Here is a 16387-nt window from a genome sequence, read left to right on the forward strand (position 1 = left end):
ACCCTTTCGATATTGCAAGATATAATAGATATCAAATCCATTCAATCAAGACATCATCAATTACTTCTTTTTTTGTGATACATCCTTATTTGATTGTTCAAGTGAGCATTGGCCTTTGGCAAATCGGGTTGCACAAGGAAAGAAATCAGGAAGAGCACCACTATTGCATATTTCTAAGGTTCAGATCATGCACAAAATATTATCACTATAAGTGATACTGAAGACAATTGCATACATTGAAGGAACAAGATCAGAAACAGCAATACCATCGCTATATGTGATATTGAATATGCTTGCATTCTTGTATAGACAAATCAGAAATAGCAGTAACATCACTGTAAGTGATAGTGAATACATTTGCATACTTATAAAGATAGATCAGGAGCAGCAAGACAATGCTATAAGTGATAGAAGCAGATTGAAGCATATTTCTCAGTGCCATATTAGAGACAGCTATCAACTGCATTAATTGCACAATTCATATTGTATATCAGAAGTGCAGATCAGATATATAGATCAGAAGTCATCTTTGCATACATCAAATTGATGTATCAGAGATAGCAGTGACACTTTATCTTATATATCATCATACTATAAGTGATATCATAATTGGTCATTCCTAAGTAGCCAGCACTTATCATTAGTCATAGTGTTATTAGAGTTTATTTTGGAAAGAAGTCTCCTGCAATTGATTTTCAAGACAATGTTTCCTAATTTCCTAAAGGAATAACATAGGGGACATTACAACCTAGATGATAATGCTAATTTGAGCCCTTCTAGAACAACCAAGTCTTCTGTTTCATCGTTTAATTTGGTACCTAAAATGGGAAAGTTCTTCTAGTAAATTGGCCACTTTCAGAATGAACACCATACCAACACCAGCCAACCCCAAGCTACCTCTTGGTGCTTCATCAAAGTTCATTTTTTGAGAATCATTTTTTGACAGAATTGAATTACAGAGTTTTCATTTTAAGACTTAATTGATTACGATATTAGCAGGGAACTTATATATAATATTAAGTACGATGTGTGATATCAACTTCTAATGCTAATGTCTTGATATTTTAGGCTCGAGAGCAATTTTCTTTATTCATTTTCCATTTCATATGACAATTGGTTATAATTAAATTTGACCATAGGTGTTCCAGCTATGATTCAGATTGATATTTATATTAATTGTTTGCAACTTTAACTTCGATCAAAATTCTAGTTATACAATGAATTGCAGTCATTATTGATCAGATTTTATTTTCTACCATGCCAGCATAAAACAGGGCTATGCAAAAGTGTTCTCCAAGCTTATGCTCAAAAAATGAGCCTGCCAGTTCCTATTTACAAGACTACAAGGTCAGGAGAAAGCCATCCCCCAATTTTTATATCAACTGTTCAAGTTGCTGATGTTTTCTATACTGGGTGTGTGGCAAGCAGTAGAAAGGAAGCAGAAATCAAGGCTGCTCAAAAAGCACTGATGGCAATTGAACCACAAGCCTGTGAGTTTCTATAGATTTAAAGTCATTTTGGCCACACGAATTGGTCTTCTTTGTTTTCATTTATTAATGGTCCTTTATGTCTTCATTTTTGTTGATAATGTTTTATCTAATTGGCAAATGCATAATAAGGATGCTAAATCATGGAAGTGGTGTTTCAGGTGATTCCATTTCTCAGGCTGGCACTCAAAATCTTTCTGGTTTGCAAGCTGCAAATCCCAATATGTCTGGTTCCCAAGATCCTGTGTCTAATATATGTGATTCCATTTCTCAGGCTGGCACTCAAACTCTTTCTGGTTTGCAAGCTGCAAATCCCAATATGTCTGGTTACCAAGATCCTGTGTCTAATATATGTGATTCCATTTCTCAGGCTGGCACTCAAAATCTTTCTGGTTTGCAAGCTGCAAATCCCAATATGTCTGGTTCCCAAGATCCTGTGTCTAATATATGTTCACAAGCAGGAGAAGATTCTCAGATAAAGAGGGATACAGATAAGGAAGTATCCTGTGAAGAGTGTAAACCAGTTAAACCAAAACAGAGTCCAAGCATCGGTAGTTTTACCCCTGAAGATAAAAAACTAATAGTAAGCGACTCTACAATTCAAAGATGAATTAAAGAAGATTGATGCATGGAAGATGTATCATATGTGATCAGCACGTAGGCACTAGGAAGACCATAGATATCAGTGTTTTAAGTTGATAGAAAACTAGAGTGTTCACACAAATTGTTAGCTAATTAATTTCATTTGATGTATGTTCATCAGTTCTAATTGCATGTTTGACCATTGTTGCTCCTCATATAATTTCTTTTTATATAATATTTCATTGTCTAAAGTGTAACTTATATCATGTAGGCACTAGGAAGAGCATTTATTTATCACAATGTTTTAAGTTGACAGAAGTGTTTACAGATTGTTAGCTAATAAATTTTATTTGATGTATATTCGTGAGTTGTAATTGTATGTTTGACCATAGTTGCTCCAGAAGTGTTTACAGATTGTTAGCTAATTAATTTTATTTGATGTATATTCGTGAGTTGTAGTCGTATGTTTGACCATAGTTGCTCCAAATATTATTTATTTTGATATAATATTTCATTGTTTAAACTGTAACTTATATCATGTAGGCACTAGAAAGACCACTTATTTATCACGATGTTTTAAGTTGATAGAAAATTAGACTGCTTACAGATTGTTAGCTAATTAATTTATTTGATGTTTGTTCATCAGTTGTAATTGTGTGTTCGATCATGGTTGCTCCAAATATGTTATATTTTGATATAATACTTCATTGTTTAAACTGTAACTTATATCATAATTAGTCCAGATAAATAGTGAGCTGAAGTAACATTATTGATGATATTTTGTTTTCTGTAACTCAGAATGAAATGGGACTGTGTAAGAATCTTCTTCAAGTTTATGCTCAAAGAATAAGCCTGCCAGTTCCTGTTTACAGATCTACAAGGTCAGGAGAGATACATTTACCAGTTTTTATATCAACTGTTGAGTTTGCTGGTGTTTCCTACACTGGGGGTGCAGCAAGCACTAAAAAGGAAGCAGAGATTAAGGCTGCTCAACAAGCATTGATGGCACTTCAACCACAGGACTGTGAGTTTTTACTGATTCAAAGACTATTTTTTTTTGTGAACTGGTCTTGATTGTTTTAGATGCTTGAATGATTTTTCCTCCCTTCATTTTTGCTGATAATTTTGTGTCTCACAATACATAAATCAGGCTACTAAACTGTGGCAGTGATGGTTTAGGTGATTTCATTTCACAGGCCGCTGTTCAAAATCTCTCTCATGTGCAAGCTACAGATTCCAATATGTCTAGTTGTCAGGTTCCCATACCTAGCATCTGTTCACAATCAGGAGAAGATTCTCAAAGAAAAAGGAGCAGAGATATGGAAGTAACCTCTGAAGAATGTAAGGCTATTAAGCTCGATCAGGGTACAAACATCAGTCATTCTACTTCTAAAGATGAGGCGTTAAAGGTGATAGACTTTGAGCAAGTTGATATATGGCACAGCTGTATTGTGTATGAATAGGCCCTAGGCATTGGATATACTGTTGATTAATATAAATATTTCAAGTTGAAAAAAGGTTTATGATATCTTCTAAGATAACAGATTTATTCCCTTGGCTTTATTAGAATGGTAGTTTACTATTATAATAAAGTGCATGTGTACAGTAGTCTGTAATAAATAGTGATGGTTAGTTCATTGAAACTTTCATCTATTTTCAGACTACTGTCTCTTTTAAATATAACTATATTTTTTTAGCAATTGATCAATAATATAATGTGATACTCTCAACCTGAAAAGCACACCATTTTCACTCAACCTCATTCTTCAGTTTTAGCATAATGCAATGCTCCCAGCCTGAGAAATCAGCCATTTTCTTTCAATCTTATTCTTCGGTTTTCGCCTATGCTACACCAAGATTTTGGAATGGGGACGGCAAGGAGTGGGTTTACATGTTTTGGGGATGGATTTTTTGGGAGGCCATTTTTGGGGATGATAAGGGATGGTTATTAATAAATAGGAAAATTTCAAATGCAATTAATAAAAATGCTTAAATCTAAAGATTGGAATATCAAAAAATTCAAAACAAGGCCCAAATGTTGTATTAGATAGCCATAGAAATGATCAAATAACCTCGAGTGTGCAATACTCTTGCATGTTATAAGTGTTGAACTATGATTGCAAGAAAAATAAAGATTAACTATGCTACGAGATATGCCCCATATACAGCCCAAAACACATCATTTGATCTGAGGAGATTCAAGGACACCGGATTCTATTAGATACCTATAGAAATGAAAAATACCTTAAAAAGATTGAATTTCAAGATCATTTCCACCTCGTTAGATTGCCAGGGATTATAGACAGTGTGCACTGTTCTTACTACTCATTATATCATTGAAAGCCAACTTTTAAACACATCACACAAAGAGCTTGTGGAGCCAGATTCTAGTGGTTTTGCCTGGCTAACCAGGATGTCTAGCAAGACTGCTAGGTAATTTGCTGTTCTGATATATAAAATATTCTACATGATTCACTCCTAATTTAACCTGCAATTTGTTCGCCTTGGTTATTGTAAGCTAGTCCGTACCTTTGCCAAAATTATATCTTTTAAATTTGCTGCTTTTGTACACATCCCTTGCTTAGTTGTTTTAAAATCACAGTCGCTGTTTGTACAACGATGGAACTATGAACAAAACAATATGAAAAATGATCAATATTGTTGTGCAAACATAAAAACCAGCACAACATTTGCTAAAGAGAACTTCCATTTTTTAATATTCTAACTGTTTTTAAGTGGGGACAGCTGGGTGTTGCCAAGACAAGGAAGGGATGTCATTGATGTCCCTAGCTGTTCCTGAAATTTTTCAGCATTTCCGAGATGTTTTTGAGCAAATATGAGGTTTAGCAAATGGAGGGCTGTCTTCAAAGTGTTCATGTGCCCCTAGATTGTTCTCAATACTTCTATGCTTACAAAAAGATAGGGGATGGATCTTGTTGATGGTGTTTTCATGCACAATCGAACACAGAAAAATGTATTGAATACTCTATCCTCTCTTGAACAAAGACTTCTCAAATGCTGAAGATGCCGAAGGATCACTTGAGATGACTCCAAGGTTTAGGAATGCTACGCTAATGCTAAGAATGCAAGACAATGGACAACTTCAAGTGAGCTCAACTAAGCTTTGCTTTGACATGCTATGAACATCTCCACAACGCTAGTGCAATCTTCTAAGGGCATCTTGATGATTTTTAAATCACTACCATGGATACCTTCAAGATGAAGCATATCAATGATGGAATAGTAATTGAAGTTAAGCTTTAGCTAATATGAGTTCAGTCGACTACATGGGATACTTAACCATTGATGGAGTACTAGTAGTATGGACAATTAGCTTCACTATCAATCATGCACATGCATCTTTCATTCATCTAAAATACTTAAAGCAAATTCTATTCTAATTGTTTTTGTCTTTTCAAATATTAAGTTCTCTCATAAAAGGATGAAGAAACAAGCAAATGCTCCAAAACTCAATAAGTCACCAACACTTAAACAAATTTATTAATTCTGCAGCATCAAGCAACAATTCTTCAAAACTCTTCTAATCGATCCTTTACAAATGAAATGAGTTGAGCATATATATTGCCCCCAAAGACAATGAATGGCCAAGATTGAATCAGAATCAAGGGCCAAGATTGAATTAGAATCAAGGGCCAAGAGTTTGCCACCTAAACCCTAATTAGGGTTTGTTACATGAAAAACCTGATCTTATTGCAAAATATTAAATATTAGCCAATGGAAAAATAACACCCATTTGGCAAAAACTATGAGGGAAAATCCTCCAATAAGAAAAAAATGACGCCAAATGGGATCATAGCAAACTATCTTTTAAAATCTTGTTGCCCTTATCCTTTTCTTTTGTTGCAATTTCAACGAATCTGGACATCATGAATTCAATCTTAGTTATGGGAGCGATAGGTAGGTTCTTCAACTATTCTTTCAAGTAGCTGACTTCTAAAAAGTAGAGGCAAAGGGATCTCGAGTCTTGTTGGCAATTACCATGAATGCGTGTATATCATCCAACTGTTTCTCAGAAGGTGATCCGTCTGCTCCAAAGAATATGATCTTCACTCTCTCAGCTAGCTGATCGACATCTATGTGAATTCCTTCATTCATCACCTTCTCAAGTATGATCTCAACTACTTCTACGATTTCATCATGTATCAAGTTTATTGCTCCATTGACTTGGGTGTATTCACTACTGATATCTTAAAAAATGACCTTCCTCATTCGGAGCAAGTTACACCACTGCTGGAAATAGAGTGATTGTCCATCTCTCAATACTCCGTTCACCAAAGTTTGCTTAGGTAGTTTCTTCATTGCTTGCAATCTCGACATAGTATAGTCTCTGGTGAAAACGAAGTATCATAAGCAACCATGAGGACCCGAGTTCTTTCAAGGACACAACCTTATCAGACATCTTCACTAGTTCCTTCACAAATGCATTCGCTTTCTTGAAAGTCTTATTTTCCCAATTCTCCATCAAGTGTGCCGAAGTTCTCATCTTTTCCAAATTGTCGATTGAGTCTAGAGGAAGCAATGGTGGTGGTGTAGCTGAAGGATCATGTTGCCTCAGCGGTTGCTTGAAATACTAGAAGTAACTTCTCAATGCACTTCTCTTTCCAATTTTTTAAACTTTTTTACTTCCCGCTTCAACATGTCATGGACTGTTTTCACTATGTCATTCATATCTTGCAATGCTTGCTCAATGGTGGGAGGACCTAAATCAATAGTGTACAAGTATTCTTTCTATTGTGATCTAACATTCTGTAATATCCCCTTCTATAATCTCTTAGAATTACGAGACTGTTTACTTAGCTTTCGATTTTAAGAGACTTCCTTCCATTAGATCTTGTATTCTAAAGAACTTGGATAGTAACAATATGCTCATTGCCAATATCAACTTCCTTATTATCAATGCAATGGTAGCTAATGATCTTTGGTTTGCAATGTTTGTCTCAATATGCAAATGTAATGTCCCCCTCTCCCTAGTACTCAGATATTTGTGAGTTTGGGCCTATTATTTGACCCTCGTAGGCCAAGGAGTTGATAAGGGGGTTGTTTTGGCAGTTACTTATGGCTTCACATATTATTTTATATGATTTTATGGTGAGATAATAAGTTCTCACTTATGATGTCATGTATGTTGCCAATTGCACTTTATATTATACAAATATTTTAATATTTTCTAAAGTGCAATTATTTATTATTTAAAAGGGGAGCAATTAAATATTATTTTATTATAAAGGAATATTCTAGAAGGGAGGCCGATTCATGTGTGAAAAAGAATAAATAGGGAAGGAGCCTCATGGTTTTGATCATTGATTACTTGACATCTCGTCTTTGTGTAATGTCCCCATTTTGCGAGCATCAGAGTTTGTAAGAATTAGCCTATCATTTGACCCTCGTAGGCTAATAATTATTGATAGAGGGCCTCGTGTGGCAGTTACTTGGTGATTTGAGACATTACTCTTCAACTGGATTCAGGTTTTGGCCTTTGCACAGGTTTTTTGACTCAGATTGGCACACTTACTATTTATAGTAAGTTACTATTTTGGGAGAGTCAGGGTTCCTATTAATAGAAAGACACCTGAGCAGAGCTTATTGGCAGTGTCAACCTTGATTGGGCCTTTGCAGCTATTTCTAGACTCAGTTCCACATACTTACTATTTATAGTAAGTCACTATTCAGGGTTTCTATTTTTAGACAGGCATCCAATCACATGGAGAATAGGGAGAGTCGACTCCTGGCTCAGATGGCTTAGCAATCAGACAAGTACATCAAGAGATATTAAAGTTTAAGTGACTTAAGTGATTTATTTAATATTTTAATATTATTATAAAGTTCTAAAGTAACTTTATAATAATAAAGTCACTTTAATATAATAAAGTGCATTAAGTGAATAATTTAATGTGGGAATAAATCTTTTATCCCACATTGGCCAGGAAGGTGTTTGAGCTCTCTTAAGGAAAGAATAAAAGGAAAGGCAAGAGTTCATTCTCGGCATCCAGTTGATGAATAGTATTTTGATTGATTTTTATTGTGGAGCCTAGGGCTTTCGCAATTTTCTTCTTTGATCATAGGAAACGAAAACTTCCTATTGATAGCAATTTTGAAGGTGTGAAATAACACCTGAATTATTGCAGTTGTGGGAAAGAATACTTCAGTTCTTTCATTTGTGCAAATTGGTGAAGTTTTCTACAAGGGTTTGAAGTTTATTGTTGAAGAACATTTATAGTTGGTTGTGAATCATCCTTATTTGGCAACAAATTATTCAAGGTTTTAAGAGCAGATTGCAAGTTTGTTCTTGCTGCTACAGTGCGCATGAACAGTGCGCGTGAACAGTGCGCATGAACAGTGCCGTGAACAGTGCGCTATAGTGCCATGAACAGTGCCGTGAATAGTGCGCTACAATGCCGTGAACCGTGCGCATGAACAGTGCGCTACAGTAGTTGGAGTTCTATAGAAGGGGATTTAGAGAGGTTGAACAGCTATATATATGTGACAAGGGATTTGCATATGAGAAGAATCAAACCAATATATCAAGGCAGCCATTGAAATACCAGGTTTTCTATCTATGGTCATTGTATTAGAAAATCATTATTTCATTGCATCATTTTCTATTATGATTATATCATGAAATATTTGGAGGTTGCATATGTTTAATGGAGATATAATTTGCATATTCCACATTCAACATTGATCAGCCATTTAGCTTTCATGCCAATTGTTTGCTTAAATGCCTAATGGTTGTAGGTGTACTTTCGGATGCATGACAAGTGTTTGTCTTAATGTCAATTAGCTGTACTAGTTAATTTCAGTCATTACATATGTGTGGAAAGGTCTAAAACAGCTAGTATATCATTTCTATAACAACTTTGCATTGTTAGAAGCTTTCCATAACTTCATTTGCAGCCTACAAACCCAAAGAAGACAAATTAAGAATTCACTACAGCGGCTTCAAACGTTGTATGCCAAATGTTTGACAATATTCCTTGGTGTTCATATAAGCAAAACAGGGTCAGATTAGCCAAGGGATATTACAGTGGTATCAGAGCGGTTTCCTGCCAACCTGTTGGGTGATGGTTGCATTCAATTGGTGGGAAAATCATCCGTGTACAAATCAGTTTTGATTTGGTTTTCAGTTGGGTAGTGAAAATGGGCTACATGACAACATTGTTCAGCGATAAACAGGCACTGAAAGAACTTGAACAATCACAATACAAGCTCAGCCGAGAGTTGTTGCGTTTAGAGCAAACGTTTTCAAAGTTTGGGTTGCCTAAAAGATTCAATTCACTTCCTACCAGCAAAGGTCGAACACCACAAAACAAAGAAGAAGAAGTGATTAGCATGTTTAAGGAGTATAGCACTCTTCCTCAAAAAATTAAGAAAGAACTTCCTTTCATGAGTTACATGGATTTGCACCCAAGTCTTTTCCATAAGACAGAGTTTGCAAGGAAGAAATATCACACTATAGCTCATGAATTGTTTACACATGAAATGGATAGAGAATCTACACATAAGGATGATACAACTCTTCATCAAAATGATTTGGTATCTTCAAATTCCTATGAAGTATGCAGAAATTTATATGATGAATTTGATAGACATGCTGATTTGATTCAAGAAGACACTAGCACAGCTTTGGGTTATGATTTATCTACATCATCCTTGCTAATAGAATATTAAAATATGTTAATTTTAGTATTAATGCTCATTCAGTGTACATTCTATTTTAGAAAGATCGTCTTCGATCTTTTCAACAGTTTCTTTTTAGAAACTTGCTATTCTTGTAAATAACTTGTATTATTTATGAGCGTTTTGCTCATTCTGTTAATTCAATCAATTCTTTGAAATCCATTGCGTGTTTTCGCACTGTATTATGGTATCAGAGCTACAGGGATTTTTTTGAAAATTTTTTAATCCTAATTTCCAATTAGTGGAAATTTTCGAAATTATTTTGGAAAATTTTTTTTCTGGCTTTTGGGCGGGATCGTTCCTTTGGCGCGAGCTACAGGGGTGTCGCGTTTTTTCGCGATTTGCGTTCGGTTCGTGGTTCGTAACCTATTCCTAGCGTCGTGTTCTATTTTCGGCGTCGATCTGCCCTGCAACCTCCACTGTTCGTGACCTCCGGCGTCGCGACCTGCGTCACTTCGGCACCTGCGACTTGTCTTCGGCGTTGATCGCGACCTGAAACTCTCTACACACAGCGTCGCGACTTCAACTCTGGGCTCGGTTCGGGTGACGCGACTGTGCCTTCCTTCTCCGGGCCAAGGTTTCTTCAGTCACCTGCAACTTGTCACTGCATCTGAGAAAACAATGGCGCCCACGGATTCTGCATTTTTCGACTGAGGTGTTTACCTCCATTTTTTTATCGAAAATATTTTTTTCTTACAGATTCTTGGTGGGTTTTTCAAAACCTAATCTGGGTTGTTGTTCAATTTTTCTGGGTGCCTCGATTTTCGTGCCTCGATTTTCGAGCCCGCGAATCCAGATTCTGACAGGAGAATCCTTCTGGGTTTTTTGCACGCTTTTCTGGGTTGTCCTTGGATTTTTCTGGGTCAGCCAGGAATTTTTCTTGGGAACCGTGCAAATGGCTTCTCTCACCAATCTGATGCTAGAAGGCAGTCAACGCTTTAATGGTCATAACTACAACATCTGGAAGCAGCGTATGATGACCATTTTTGAATATAGGCGTCTTGACCAGCTTGTTTTGGGCAAAGAACTCAGTCCTGGTACACCTGGTGCAGATCAAGATAAGTTTGATGAACGCAATCGGGAGGCAGTCATGCTTCTCAAACTCTCAGTAACTGATGATCAGTTACCGTAGATTCCTTCCGGCAAGACAGCTTCTGACATCTGGAAGCATCTGAAGGAATTGCATGAGACATCCGACAAGAGCCGAGCATTCTTTCTGAAGAATCAGTTGTTCTCCATTATGATGGACGAACGTATGTCCTTACAAGAGCACCTCACGAGGATTAAGGACATTCGAGATCAACTCGAAGCTATTGGTCGGACTATGGAGGAAGAAGACATGGTTGTAATCACTTTAAAAAGTCTTCCAAAATCGTATGAACACTTCATTGAAACCCTCAATATTACTTCCACTAATGTTGATCTGAAGTTTTCAGAACTGTGCACCAAACTTCTACAGCAGGATCGCTGGAAACAGCAATTTGGTAGTAGTACTACATCAGCCTCCTCGGAAAATGCCTTCACAGCTCAATCCTTTCAGAAGGATAAAGGCAAATTTCAGTCCTCTCAGTCTTCTCAGCAGAAAGGCTCTTCTCAGACACAGGATGGAGCTAAGAAGAAAAATGTGCAGTGCAATTACTATCACAAGTACGGCCATATGAAGAAAGATTGCCGTCAGAGGCTCGCTTCTGAACAAAAGAAGCAGGGAGGGTCACACCAGAAGGCGCATGTTGCGGAACATTCCAAGCAGAAGGAGTCTGCCTTTTATGCTTTTATGGCTAAGAGGTCTTCAGATCATGCCAGGTCTTCTGCTTGGTACATTGATTCTGGTGCATCACGTCACTTTTCTCATCGGCGTGACTGGTTTATAGATTTCTCACCTTTCAGTGATTCCGTTGTATTTGGCGGAGGTGAGGAGTATACAGTTGTTGGCAGAGGCACTGTTCAGATACAGTCTGGTGGCAGGACTCTCCTTTTTCTGAATGTGTATTATGTTCCTGGAATGGAACTTAATCTGCTCTCTGTCAGCCAGATTATGAGGAATTCTCCTCAACTAGATGTGGTGTTCAGTGCTCACAAGTGCTCCATCATTGATAGGGAGACTCGTCTTACTGTTGCTGTTGGTCTAGAGGATCATGGCCTATATAGGCTCCTTGACACTGGTGATTCTCCTGAAGTGGCTCTGGCAGCTCGTGTTTCTCCTCTTAGCACTTTGTGGCATCAGAGATATGGACATCTCAACATTCAGTATCTCTCTCAGCTGTCTCGGGAAGGACTTGTTTCAGGGTTACCTGATATTCAGACTCAGCATCTTGGAATATGCAGCGCCTGTCAAGCTGGCAAACAGCATCGGACTTCATTCCCACATGGAAAGTCTTGGTGCGCATCTAAGGTACTTCAATTACTTCATGCTGATATTTGTGGTCCTATGAATACATCTTCTGTTATTGGTTGCAAATATTTTTTGCTTATTGTAGATGATTTTAGTAGAAAGATGTGGGTGTACTTTCTTAAACATAAATCAGATGTATTTAGTATCTTTCAGAAGTTTAAGTCCTTTGTTGAAAAAGAGTCTGGACACAGTATCATTACTCTTAGGACAGATAACGGGGGGGAATTTTGTTCTTCTGCATTCTCCAACTTCTGTGATACCCATGGCATCAAACGCCAGTTGACTACACCCTACACTCCTCAGCAAAACAGTGTTGTTGAGCGTCGCAATCGTACGGTTGTTGAGATGGCTCGTTCTATGTTACAACACAGGAGTGTTCCGAATAAGTATTGGGCTGAAGCAGTATTTACTGCTGTCTACCTTCTTAACCGCTCTCCTACTCAGGCTGTTAAGGGGAAGACTCCAGAAGAGGTTTGGTCTGGTCGGAAGCCTCAGATCAGCCACCTGAAGGTTTTTGGCTCTGTTGCCTATGTTTGGATTCCAGATGCTAAGCACTCCAAGTTGGATTCCAAAAGTCAGAAACTCATGATGACAGGATACAGTGATCACCATAAGGCCTACAGACTGATAGATATAGACACTGAACGTCTTATCTTCAGTCGTGATGTTGTATTTGATGAAGACAGAGGATTCTTTCAGTCCCCTTCTTCTGAGCAGAATTCTGAGGGTCAGCCTCCCAGTGTTCTTATTCCATTAGGTTCGCCTGATGGGAGGGATGATGCAGAATCTATTTTCGATGATGCACTACCTGAGTTCCCTCCGGAGAATAATCCTCCTCTTGCTGCTCCTGTTCCTAATCCTGAGCCTCTTCCAGCTCCTCCAGATGTTAGCACTTCTACTCTCCGACCTAAATGGTGGGCCAAAACCATTGGTGATCTCAGGGATACTGAGCTCATTGAGGGTAGAACCTCCCGTAATAAGAGCAAACAGCAGCATACAGTCAATTTTGCTCTCATGGCTAACATACACAGTGTTTTTGAACCTCAGACATATTTAGAGGCTAAAGGTATACCTGAGTGGGAACAGGCTATGGAAGCTGAGTTCCAGAGTCTTCAGAAGAATCACACTTGGGCCCTTTCTGATCTTCCTTCAGGGAAGAAGCCCATTAGCTGCAAATGGGTGTACAAAGTAAAATACAAAGCTGATGGAACCCTAGACAAGTATAAGGCTCGTCTTGTTGCTCGTGGGTTCTCACAGAAAGAAGGCATTGACTACGAGGAGACTTTTGCTCCTACAGCCAAAATGAGTACCATACGGCTCGTTCTTGCCTTAGCAGCCCAGTTCAGTTGGAAAGTCCATCAGATGGACGTAAAGAGTGCTTTTTTGAATGGTGACTTACAGGAAGAAGTCTACATGACGCAACCCCCAGGATTCAAGGTTGCTGGTCAAGAACAGAAGGTCTGTAGACTAGTCAAAGCACTCTATGGTCTGAAACAAGCTCCTCGGGCTTGGTACATGAAAATTGATAAGTACTTGACAGATCATGGCTTTCAGCGGAGTCCATCTGATGCAAACCTGTATATCAAGCATACTAGTAATGATATTCTGTTTGTAGTTGTCTATGTGGATGACTTAATCATTACTGGCAGTTCAGCACATTTGATCACTGGGATCAAACAGGATTTGTGCCGCACTTTTGATATGACAGATTTGGGACTTCTACTTTACTGCTTAGGAGTTGAAGTTTGGCAGACTAAGACCAGTATCTTTCTCTCTCAGTCCAAGTATGCCAGAAGTCTTGTGGACAGGTTCAGAATGCATGATTGCAAACCTGTCTCTACTCCTATGGAACCCGGGCTCAAACTTTCAGCTCAGTCATCATCACCAGTTGTGGATGAATCTCTGTTCAGGCAACTAGTGGGCAGTCTCATCTATCTTACTGCTACTAGACCTGACATCAGTTTTGCAGTGAGCTACATTTCACGCTTCATGACAGCCCCCAAGGCTAATCATTGGTTAGTAGCGAAGCGTGTGCTGCGTTATGTGAGTGGCACTTCTGATTATGGACTTCTGTACACTCGGAGTTCTGATCCTATACTCAGTGGTTACACAGATTCTGACTGGGCAGGTTCGGTTGATGACCGTAAGTCTACAGCAGGGTATGTGTTTAGTTTGGGATCTGGTGCTGTCACATGGACTAGTAAGAAGCAGCAGGCAGTGGCTCTCTCCTCGACGGAAGCAGAGTATCGGGGAGCAGTTAAGGCATCTTGTGAGGCGGTTTGGCTTCGGCGAATGCTTGCGGATATGCATGTCTCCCAGGCAGGTCCTACTCCCTTGTTCTGTGATAATCAGGGAGTGCTCAAACTCGCCAAGAATCCAGTCTTCCATGAAAGAACCAAGCATGTGGAAACGCATTGTCACTATATTCGACAGCTGGTTGAAGACGGATCCATCCAGTTGCTGTATGTTCCTACCTCGGAGCAGCCAGCAGATATATTCACCAAGCCCCTTGGTCCTGATAAATTTGTAAAATTCAGGGGGACTATAGGTGTAGTTAATAGATTGAGCATTAAGGGAGGGTAATAGAATATTAAAATATGTTAATTTTAGTATTAATGCTCATTCAGTGTACATTCTATTTTAGAAAGATCGTCTTCGATCTTTTCAGCAGTTTCTTTTTAGAAACTTGCTATTCTTGTAAATAACTTGTATTATTTATGAGCGTTTTGCTCATTCTGTTAATTCAATCAATTCTTTGAAATCCATTGCGTGTTTTCGCACTGTATTACTTGCAAGAGGTGACTCAAGAAGTTTCTAATATAGAGGCTACTTCTGATTTTCATGACAGCGATAATGAAACTTTGCATGAGCATGAGACAGCAGTGTTTTCACATGTGCAAAATGATCCTATTGAATTGTCACATGAAAGTACTCAGAAATTGGGTACTAATGATGCATTGTATGTGGAGAATTCATGTCGTGGTGAGTCTGATTTTCCAGATCAGACCTTTGAAAACAAGGTAGAAGATTCATATGTTGATACGGAATCCCAAGATCGTGCTTTGGATGGGCATGCAGTTACTTTGAGAGTGGAGGTGTGTGAAGATACTATCATACCAGCAACTTCTACCTTATCAGTTGAGCCATCCTTTGATGTACAAAGCAGCAGTACCTTAGATGTTGAGGTGTGCATGGATGAAAGCACACATGATGCTGCTTATCATGTAGTGAGTGATGACGAATCAGCCTCATATCATAGTGCATATTGTGAACCGGAAAACTTGTATGGGGGTCATAAGCTACAAAATCCTCATCATTTGGTTGGGCAACTAAAAGTGAATGACAATATGATTGCCACAACCATTGAGCATTTTAATGTTGCTCGTTAGATGTTGGCTACCTATGGTTGGAGTACTCCTTTGACAGATGAGCATGGTGATAGTGGTTTTTCCCTTGCAGAGATACATGCACTTCGAGAAGCAATTGGAATGATGAAACAAAATTACCTAAAACTACTTGCGGATAGGGATTTTCTTCTCGAGTGGGATTGCATTTGTTATGATGCATGGAAGGGAAAGGAGGAGCAGGTCGATGAGCTCACTCATGAGCTTGAGGTGACTATGGACTCATTGCAGAGTGCCGAGTTGGCTCTTCAAGAGTCACAGTTACAGATTGAGAAGCTTACCGAGGAGTTGAGTTTGGCACAGTCTCCACCAACTACAGATATAGTACAGTTATATACAGAGGCAGTTGATGACGATTTTATATCCACTAGTTGTAGTGAGGATGTGGTTACATCTATCACAGATATAGGTACGAAAGTTTCAGCTGGGATGAGTACCTTGGTTGAGAGCAGTAGAGAACCACTAGTTGCATCAAGTTCTCCTGAGGTCAGTACTGTGACAGTTGATGCAGGACAGTTTACTGGTAGCTCTTGTGTCACAATGGTGGATTCTCTTGAGAGTTGTGTGGTAGTACACAACGCTACTCCGTCCTCACAGGGCATTTGCAGAGTGTCATCTAGTTGGGAGTATGGCTCCCATGTTGATTTGTTCCCATCTCCTGGAAGCAAATCTGTCACTTCATCCCATGCAGCTGATTTTGGATGCCAGCTTGTTGTTTTTCAGAATCAAAGGGATCAGCTGCTCGATTCAAGTGTTGTTAGTGATGAGCCATTGACAGAGGTTGGAGCATTTTACCGCGACTACACAGTGAGGAGTGCTCATCA

At 38.6% G+C, this 16387-nt stretch overlaps 1 protein-coding gene across 2 annotated transcripts in view; it reads left to right on the top strand.

Moving 5' to 3' along the window:
* The window catches only part of LOC131036499 (uncharacterized), a 90388-nt gene that overhangs the window by 45190 nt on the left and 28811 nt on the right, over positions 1 to 16387 (top strand). Inside the window, exons 3-7 of one of the 2 annotated variants that reach the window (XM_057968399.2) lie at positions 1265 to 1347; positions 1429 to 1490; positions 1649 to 2070; positions 2868 to 3093; positions 3249 to 3478. In XM_057968399.2, the coding sequence (XP_057824382.2) occupies positions 1265 to 1347; positions 1429 to 1490; positions 1649 to 2070; positions 2868 to 3093; positions 3249 to 3478 (1023 nt within the window). Of the gene's footprint in view, positions 1 to 1264; positions 1491 to 1648; positions 2071 to 2867; positions 3094 to 3248; positions 3479 to 16387 lie in introns of both variants that reach the window. The other variant, XM_057968398.2, reaches the window with a different exon arrangement.

Source organism: Cryptomeria japonica, chromosome 5 (assembly GCF_030272615.1).
Source record: "Cryptomeria japonica chromosome 5, Sugi_1.0, whole genome shotgun sequence".
NCBI classification, from domain to species: Eukaryota; Viridiplantae; Streptophyta; class Pinopsida; order Cupressales; family Cupressaceae; genus Cryptomeria; species Cryptomeria japonica.